The sequence below is a fragment of the Garra rufa genome, chromosome 12 (genome assembly GCF_049309525.1).
Source record: "Garra rufa chromosome 12, GarRuf1.0, whole genome shotgun sequence".
Classification (NCBI taxonomy): Eukaryota; Metazoa; Chordata; class Actinopteri; order Cypriniformes; family Cyprinidae; genus Garra; species Garra rufa.
The window spans coordinates 34,931,291-34,941,736 of NC_133372.1; the positions used below are offsets into that span (position 1 = coordinate 34,931,291).

The 10,446-nt window shown below is 34.5% G+C and overlaps 1 protein-coding gene across 1 annotated transcript in view; it reads left to right on the plus strand.

Moving 5' to 3' along the window:
* The window catches only part of LOC141347578 (semaphorin-3F-like), a 59,328-nt gene extending 48,934 nt beyond the window's left edge, over positions 1-10,394 (plus strand). Inside the window, exons 9-15 of the mRNA XM_073852572.1 lie at positions 6,260-6,329; positions 7,758-7,902; positions 8,006-8,228; positions 8,331-8,419; positions 9,296-9,337; positions 10,033-10,190; positions 10,277-10,394. Coding sequence (XP_073708673.1) covers positions 6,260-6,329; positions 7,758-7,902; positions 8,006-8,228; positions 8,331-8,419; positions 9,296-9,337; positions 10,033-10,190; positions 10,277-10,394 — 845 coding nt within the window. The remainder of the gene's footprint in view (positions 1-6,259; positions 6,330-7,757; positions 7,903-8,005; positions 8,229-8,330; positions 8,420-9,295; positions 9,338-10,032; positions 10,191-10,276) is intronic.
* The last annotated feature ends 52 nt before the right edge of the window (positions 10,395-10,446 follow it).

Below are 10,446 nucleotides of genomic sequence, written 5' to 3' on the forward strand. Positions count from 1 at the left end.
CTGTGATCTGATCAGTTCTGATGGTTGAATACTGACATTTGATCTAGATTAGATAACTTTAGATCAGGATGCTTTACTATGATTAAGTCAGCTTTACTTTCGTTAAGTCAGAAAATGCATTTTTAATTGCCGTTTTTACTGTTTGAATATGTAGAACAGGACATTTTCAATTAAATATAAGTGGTTCAAGATGACAAGTCTGTATGTGACCATGGACCACATAACCAGTCATAAGTAGCATGGATATATTTGTAGCAATAGCCAACAATACATTGTATGGCTCAAACGTATCTATTTTTCTTTTATGCCAAAAATCATTAGGATTTTAAGTAAAGATCATGTTCCATGGAGATATTTTGTAAATTTCCTTCCGTAAATGCATCAACTTAATTTTTGATTAGTAATATGCATTGCTAAGAATTTCATTTAGACAACTTTAAAGGCGATTTTCTCAAGATTTTTCTCAAGATTTTTTTGCACCTTCAGATTCCTGATTTTCAAATAGTTGTATCCTAACAAACTATACATCAGTGGAAAGCTTATTTATTCAACTTTCAGGTGATGTATAAATCACAGTTACCAAAAATCTACTGGTTTTGTGGTCCAGGGTCACATATAGTTGAATTACTGTTGTCATACCGTGGTAAAATACTGGTGTGATCAGATAAAACCATAGTCCTTTTAAACATTAAATATAATTTGAGTTTTTTCTATATAGTCAAAAAAACAAACATTTTTTGTAGGTGCAGTACCATAGTAAGTTGAGGTGGTACTGTAGTAAAGTGTTTGTTTCATCAGATAAAACCATGGTACTTTTAAATATTTTAAATATACTGTACTATAATTTGTGATTTTTATCTTGCACATATCTAGAATACCATGCCAATACCATAGTGTTTTTTTTTACCTTTTTGTAAGTGTAATGCCATGGTACTTTGATATATACCATGATACTCACCCTTACAAAAAGTACTGTGGCGGTACCATGGTAAAGTGTAAGCATCATCAGATAAAAGCATGGTGTTTTTAAATATTTTAAATATACCATGGTACTATAATTTATGATTTTTTTTTTCTTGTACGTATCCAGAATACCATGCTAATACCATAGTACTTTTGTTACCATTTCGTAAGTGCAATATTATGGTACTTTGATATATACCATAATACCCTTACAAAAAGTACTGTGGCGGTACCATAGTACAAGGTTAGGATCATCAGACAAAACAGTGGTACTTTTGAATAATTGTATGTAATATAATTTGAGTGTTTTTTATATGTTAAATATCCATATACCATAGTAAGCTGATATATACCATCATACTGACCCTTACAAAAAATACTTAGACAGTAAAGTGTTGGTTTCATAAGATAAAACCATGAGTCTTTTTAATATTTTAAATATAGCATTGTATTGTAATTTATGATTTTTATCTTGTACATAACCGGAATATTATGCTAAAACCATAGTACTTTTTTGTTACCTTTTCGTAAGTGTAATACCATGGTACTTTGATATATACCATGATACTTACAGTTACAAAAAGTACTGTGACGGTTCCAGGGTACCATGGTACTTTCAAATATATTAAATATAATAAAATTTGAGTTTCTTTTATATGGCAAATATCCAAAATACCATGATATTACCATGGTAATACTAATGTACTGTTTGTTACTTTTTTGAAGATGTAATACCATAGTAAGTTAATTCTGTATATACCGTCATACTAACCCTTACTAAAAAAATACTGAGACGGTACCATGGTAAAGTGGTACTTTTAAATATTTTAAATATGCCATTGTACTATAATTTATCATTTTAACTTGTACATATCCAAAATTCCATCATATATACCATAGTACTTTATCTTTTCGTAAGTAAAATACCATGGTACTTTGATATATACCGTGATACTTACCCTTACAAAAACCATGGTAAAGTGTTAGCATCAACAGATAAAAGCATGTTACTTTTAAAATTTAAAATATACAGTGGTACTAAAATTTATTGTTTTTTACCATGGTAATTTCATAATACATTTTTTGTCAGTATACATAACAAAAAGTTATGCATTTTGGAGTGATCAGATGATAATATTGTAGTACTTTGTCATATATTTTGGTATTGAAATTTATTTTTATATGGTACATGGTCAAAAACGTAGGGATGTTATTATAGAACATATCTAAGACAAACATTATAGTACAATGACACTTTTTATTAAATTGTTGATTATTTGATAAATCGTTTCATATACTTCAGATATCTTGGGGGCATTTTTTATTCTATGATTCTGTAGAGATTACAAAACATGAAATAAAACAGCTTTACCATTTGATTGGCTCCATATATACAGTGAGGTGTCCAGCCAAGGTATATTATCTTCAGTTCCGTTCTGTTCATTTTCACGGTATACTTGCTGAAATAAGAGGCCTCTTATTTCAGGATAGGGCATGATATAGCTCATTTGTGGAAACCGCTCATGTCTGATGGTTCAATGGATATGTCTCTCCTGAGGGTATAACTTGGAAAAAGTAATTTCCTCTCTTTCCTGTATGTGCAGCGTGTAGCATTTGTGCTTAAGCGTAAAGTGCCACCAGGGCCTGTGAGAAATATATAGAGGCAAGCAGTTTCTGAGTATGAAATTGAAGTTCCTGTAGAGCTTAAAATGACAAATTGGGCTTTTAAGAAGTTGCCTGAAAATAATAATACCTCTTTTTTGTGGTTTTACATTATGCCTCATACATGATTGTGCATTTATGTGCACATGTGAGATATTGCATGCATGTAAGCTGCATCTTAACAGGCTTACACAAAATGGAGTCTTTCCCGGTGTGGGAGAGTTTGATTGACAGGACTGAATAGGATTGGCTGACAAACCAGCTGTAACAGCCTCTGCCACTCTTCAGAGGCAAATGAATGTAAGCGCATGAATGCTGGAATTTCATTGCTTTTGCAATGGGCATAAATTGAGTAAGCGGTCGTTCTGTGTTTGCTTCATTTCACAGCTCCTGTAACATAGCGCACAAGGTACCCTCAGGACTGCTTTCTCCATCTCTGCCCTCTGTTTTTCTCACTTGGTTGGTCATTCACCCTCCCTCTGCCACTATGTTTGAGGAATGAACTTGTCAGTGGAGTTTTTGACTCGATGTTTTCCCTTTTCCTCAGAGGGGCAGTGAGGTTTTATGGGTTGTTTTTTGTGGCTTGGCAAGAGCGAGAATTCATTCGCCGTAGTGTGGGATTTTCCCTCAGCACTTGATTACTTAGTCCGTTTAGCCGTGACTATCCGTCTGAGGTCATCTTCTTTCTGGTTTTGATGGGACATCTGTCTATGCTTTTACCGCTTGCCCTCCTTATTCCCTAAACTATCTGAATCTCCTTTTGTTTTCTTTCCTTCTGCCCTTTCTATGTACCTCTATCTCCCTTCCCCCTTACACTGTCCTTCAAGTAAAACGTTAATAGTGCTCAACTGCTCTTACGAAGCACCCGGAAAAAAATGGTCCCACTCTGCCCGTTTTACTCTGTTTCTCCCAATGGCCTTTTTCCATCATTCTCGTTTTGGCTAGCAGACTATCACTGGTCCTTGGTGGTTAATTTGTGTTGAAACAAGCTGGAGAATTTTGGAGACTGAGACAAAGACGGAGAGGAACACTAAGAGAGAATGATTGTCCTCTCACCGCAATGTGTTTCGTATGATAGAAATAAACTGAGATAGACTTTTGGCTTTTTGTGCATCTTGCTGATATGAAGCTACAGTAAATTTTGGTGTCAGTGGTAAACTAAGCTGCAAATATAATGACTGTTTTCAAACAGGTTTCCCAAATAATCCACCTGTCTTCCATTGTTTAAAAAAATACAAGATCCATTCCCAAATTATACCAGGACATTTAAACAAATAGAGTTCAGAATTAGAATTAGTGTGTCTCATTATGCATCGAAAAAATTGAAAAACGTGAGATGGGGGGGGGGGGGGAGCATATTTTGAAGAGCAGGTCATATTGTTTTTTGCTGTTTGTAATGTAGCTATCCTTCAATGTAAACAGTCTGCAAAGTTGTTAATCTAAAAAAGTGCGTTATATATAGAGATATTGTCTCTCAAAAGAAAGAGTTGACTCAGATATGCTTTAACGAGTCGTCATATTTTCGAATATGAATATCTTCTGTCTGTTACCAATCTACGTCACTGGCTAACACATTAGTATATTAATCCCCACCTGCCAGTAAAATACGAATAGTCTGACCTGCCCACAAATACCTCCGCTAGTTTACATCATATTGATAAGACGCTGTGTTCTGCACTGTGAAAGCAAGTTTGTTTTGTTTTCATTGCCACAAGATGAAGAATCAGTGGTTAAAATTCCTTTTTTTCAAGACACCGCAGCAATACAATTCAAAGCTTTTGTTGTGTGCTGGTTGCTTTTATCTTGTTTGGCTTTAAATGTTCTTTATTTAAACTAACAATCATCTCCGAACCACAACCTGTAAGTATGATTGATATGTTACCTGTACATTTTCAAGTGAGTGCTCAAAATATCTAGGTTTTTGTGCTAATATGTGATGTATACCTAGTGCAGCCTTAGGTTTCTAGGTAAGCCACAATATTACTGTCTCACTGAAATAGTTCTGATAATTCGCTGTGAACCCACTATTTCTTAAGAATGTGTTGATTAATGTAGACTCTCATTGTTGTAAGTACTTCATTTAATAATAAAGTGTAACTTGGATATATTTTGTTTTTTTAAACTGTGTTGTTTCATCAGTTAGTCAAGTTAGCGTTCGGCTAACCGCTAACGTATCCACCATTATTGTTTTGTTATGTGTTTAGAGTTTAGCAGCTAAATTTTAGCTGTGGGCATGATTCACTTGCATAAGTGTTAAAAAAATGTTTTATGTCATTATTTTAAGAACAAATTGGAGCACTGTATAATTGTTTTATGTGAAGGAGCATCAAGGTTGCCAGGTTTCCACAACAAAACCCTTTGAATTGCTACTCAAAACTAGCCCAGTGGCATTTTGAGGAGGGTCCCCCATTAAAATTGTGTTCCGGGGTGTAAAATACATGCTTTTTTTCAGAGTTTCCCTGGTAAACTTGCATTCCATGGGCTAAATATGACTTCACTTCAACCTATAGACATCAAAAACAACCGCGGACTTGGCAACACAGAGTGCTCGCTAACTTGCTCAAGTACTTCTTTCTGGGCCAATTACAACAGGCTTGGCAAACTGACCAATCAGAGCAGAGTAGGCTTATGGAAAGGAGGGGTTTACAGACATTACGCACAAAGCTGCTTCGAATGATTCCTTTTCGAAATCATTGACAAAGTACTCTTATTCTGAGAAAATTACACTGACCTTAAATGCATTTAAACCTGATGTGGGGGACTCCGACACAATATTAGTACACTTTAAAAAAACACTTTTGTTCTCAAAATGTATACATTGTCTCGCACAAGAATTCCCTTGAAAAACATTGCATTCATATGCCAAACATTTGCGTTCTTTCACAAAAGTATTGCATTTACCCAAGAAAGTTTGTTTGCTTGCTAAAGCTTTTAAATCTCATTTTTCTTCTCACCTCGTATTATTTCCATCCAAAAAAGTTTTGTGAGCAAACACAAAGTTTCTCAGGGGAATGCAGCAGTTTTGTTAGAGAACAAAAAAGCTATTTTTTCCACCACCGTGTTCATTTAGGGGCTTAGTAGAAAACAACTTGCCAGAGGTGCCTGAATGGCGCACAATTTCCAGTAAGTTTTCAAAGTGCGCTAATCTTTCCCAAAACCCCTTGTGCAACAAGGCAGGAGTTTGTGGCTGTTCTCTTTTGACTTTTTGAATGCAAAAATAACCAATGTAAATGTAAAAATCTAAAACTTAAAGGTGCTCCAGTTGAAAAAAATCAGCATTTGCTGGTTAGGTATGTTTTAAAGTATGGCAGCTGGTTTGCTAACATAGTATCATAAGCAATTAAGCAAATAAGCAATTTTTGCCTAGCCTATAGCTGTCCCAGAGACTAATATGATTTCTTAGGACACCTATTTCAGTGATATGTCAGGTAGTGGTGACATTTTATGGATGAAGAATTTATCAAGACACAATCATATGATATTATAATATGTCCCGTTACATACTCCTTGTCTTACTATTTACTACTCAAGAGGTATTCGCTTTCTTCTCACCACCAAAGTACACACTTAAGTATGTGATTTAGCTCATGTGTCTTCAAATCCAGGAACTAACGTAATTCAATCTTCTTTTCAGGGGACGTGTACATCCAGAAAACCCAAGACACCAAGAATCCCGTCATCTACGGCGTCTTCTCCGTGTCTGGGTGCGTAAGTTCACGACGGTCTCTCCCCAAATACGAGATCCAATCCTCACTTCTCCTCGACGCCTCTTACTAATCAGGCCGCTTATCAGATTGGCAAGGGAGCTTGAATAGATTTGCTTTCATATTCACACTCCAGTTGCCCACGGGGCAACACCCCCATTTTCTCCGCTGCTGAAGACTGTTTCTAACATACTGAATAACAAGTGTTTGGCAGGCTTCGCAGACAGTAGTACAAGTCCTCCAACAGCACAAAGGATGGAGCTTTTCTCTGAATCTGAGATGTGATATTCTCATAAGGACTTATCTACATAATTCCACCGCTATCAGATGCGGTTAGGAGAGGATATGCGGACGGGCTAAAATATCATACAGCTGGCCTTAGAGGGAGCTGTCAACATTTTAGATGAGTTTCACATGCTGATCATCCACTGTAAATACTCAAGGCTGTGTGTGTGTTAGAGCAATTCTCAGTCTCGCTGTAGATTTAAGATAAAATCGGCAAAGCCCTCAGGCTCTGTCTGAGCTCTTTAAACCCAAAAGCACCATTCTTGGTGATGATAGTGAAAAAACTCTCCATCAACTGCAAGTGATTTCACAGCTCTATCAGTCCCTCTGTCTCTTGTTTCTCTCTCTGTGTGTATCTGTATTCGTGTTAATTTGTAAAACTGCATTCTCTACTCATATTATGTCTGCGATATGGCATACAGTTGGTTCCAAAAGCGTAAGATCACTTCAGTTTCCTTTAGTTTTTTCCATAACAAATTATATTGTTAACATATTTTTGAATCTGAAATTGAACTGAGAAATTAAAATAAATTTACTATAATTTCTTAGCAATTGCTTTTGTCCGTCTTGCTTTAATTACAGCATGCACTCACGTTTGCATGGACTTTTGAAGCATTTGTGCAAAGTTCACATGTGCCACAAATTTCTTCATTTGATCTTTTAAATCGAATCTTATGTATTTCTCAGTCATTTGAGAGCATAACCTTTCTTTGTTTTGAATATTTTGAAATCCTGAAACCTTGTTTATTTCCAAGATTAAATTAGATTTTGACTTGAATATATTCAATGTGGTCTGACTTTTTGATCTCACTGTTTTTCCTGAGTGAAAAACTGAGGCTTGATTCTAACCAGTGGGAATTGATTGGATTGGGACATTACATATAGAATTAAGCCAAGCGGTTGATGGTCAGCAGATTTTCATGAAGACAGCCATATTTTATTTTATCCACAGATGAATCTTGCAGAGTAGGACAGGAAATGTCTATTAAGTGTTCAATTTAATTTCATGCACATATTAAAAGTGTGTTATATACATCAATATTGTAATATCTGTGTAACAAGGCCTTTGTGATTTATTCTAATACTGTCTTCCACCTCTCTTTTTGTTTCTACGCATGGGTCCTTCTCTTTCTGCATCTCTAGGTCTGTGTTTAAAGGTTCAGCGGTATGTGTGTATTCAATGGCTGATGTCCGCATGGTCTTCAATGGCCCTTTTGCTCATAAGGAAGGGCCAAACTACCAGTGGGTTGCCTACCAGGGTAAAATTCCATACCCCCGACCAGGAACAGTGAGTGTCTTTGCTAACATTTAGTACATTATATAAACAAAATAGTTTAAGTTGGGCAATCTTACAAAAAAATGTGTGTATAATGTTATCCCTGTGTGTTCAGTGTCCAGGAGGGACGTTCACCCCCAATATGAAATCTACTAAAGATTATCCTGATGAGGTTATCAACTTCATGCGCAACCATCCCACCATGTTTAATGCCGTTTATCCAGTCCACAAGCGCCCCCTAGTGGTCCGTACCAATGTGGATTATGAGTTCACCACCATCACAGTGGACCAAGTGGCTGCAGCTGATGGCAACTATGAAGTTCTTTTCTTGGGAACAGGTGAACTTGCTACATATCTACACATAGATAATTCTTTATTTAGTCACAAAGAATATTCTGTGTTAAAAATGTTTCTGACTCCTATATTATGGTCCCTTACAGATAGAGGAACAATTCAGAAAGTGATTGTCCTGCCCAGAGATGATCTACAGACTGAAGAGTTGGTTCTGGAGGAGGTTGAGGTCTTCAGAGTAAGACTGTCTTTTTTATTACACTTTGTGTCAACATATACACAGTTTTTTGCATGAAAATAAATGTATTTTATGTTATGTTTTTAAAATTCAAAAACGTTGTTTTTATTGTATTATACATTACACTGCTGTTCAAAAGTTTGGGATTAGTAAGATTATGTGTTTTTAAAGAAATCTCTTCTGCTCATCAAGGCTGCATTTATTTGATCAAAAATACAGAAAAATATTGTGAAAAATATTATTACCATTTAAAATAACAGTTTTGTATTAGAATATACTTTAAAACATTATTTATTTCTGTGATGCAAAGCTGTTGTGCTGCTTAAAACTGATACTTTTTTCAGAATTCTTTGATGAATAAAAAGTTTAAGAGTACAGCATTTATTTTAAATAGACATCTTTCTAACAATTTAAGTCTTCACTATTACTTTTTAACAATTTAACACATCCTTGCTGAATAAAAATATGAATTTCTATCAAAAAAAGAAAGAAAACAATTTACTGATCCCAAACTTTTGAACAGTAGTGTATATTGTGAAAAATGTCTATTTTAAATAAATGCTTTTTAATATTTTATTCATAAACGAATCCTGAAAAAAAAGTTTCACAGGCTCTAAAAAAATAAGATTTCAACATAGATAATAAATCAGCATATTAGAATCATTTTTGAAGGATCATGTGACTGGAAACTAGAGCAATTTAAAACCATTATTTTAAATTGCAATAATATTTCACAATATTACATTTTTTTTCTGTATTTTTTGATCAAATAAATGCAGCCTTGATGAGCATTAGAAAATTCTTTAAAAAACATTACTTCTTACTGATCCCAAATTTTTCCAATAAAATAAAACTAAAATTGTTTTCATATTACAGGTTCCAACTCCGATCACTACTATGAAAATTTCTCCAAAACGGGTAAGTTGCACATAATTTATTATTTAGAACTTAAAGAAATTTAGTTAATACTAAATATTGTTTTAAAACTATATATATATATATATATATATATATATATATTTTTTTTTTATTTTTTTTGCATAGTTTTTTAACAGATGGTTTTATGAAAATCAATTTTACAAATGAGGAACATATGTAACCCTGGACCACAAAAGTAGTCATAAGGTTCAAATTTTTTTTTTTAAATTGAGATTTATACATCTAAAAGCTGAAAAAATAAGCTTTCCATTGATGTATGGTTTGTTAAGATTTTTGGAAATATTTGGAAAATCTGCAATCTGTGGGTGCAAAAAAATCAAAATATTGAGAAAATCGCCTTTAAAGTTGTCCAAATGACGTTCTTAGCAATGCATATTACTAATCAAAAATGTAATTTTAATCACATTTTTATCCAAATTAATTTTTGTTATATTTCTGGTAAAAGAATTTACAAAATATCTTCATGGAACATGATATTTGATTATATCCTAATGATTTTTGGCATAAAAGAAAAATCTATAATATTGACCCGTACAATGTATTTTGGCTATTGCTACAAATTTGTCCAATTCCACTTACTGCTGGTTTTGTGGTCCAGGGTCACATTCTGAGGTTCTCTAAATCACTATATGATGTAAACTCTTCTAACTTTTTCTGTCTTTCTGTGTGGATAGCAACAATTATATGTGAGTTCACTGGTGGGTGTCACTCATCTGGCGCTGCACAGGTGTGATGTGTACGGAGAGGCCTGTGCCGACTGCTGCTTGGCCAGAGACCCTTACTGTGCCTGGGATGGAAAGTCCTGCTCTCGCTACTCAGCAAACCAAAAAAGGTAAATGTCTCAAAATACAATTCAATATAACTTACATTTTATTGACTTAATTTCGTCCTTTGAAACTGTCTGTCTGGATCTTGTAGGCGGAGTCGGAGGCAAGATGTGAAGTACGGCAACCCTATAAGACAATGCAGGGGATATAATTCCAATGGTGAGGAATCAAAAAATACACTTGGCCTTAAGATTCTTTTAGTCTTTTAGATTAGATTGAAAACTTTGTAAGAAGTAAAAGAACTTCTTTTGATTTTAAATA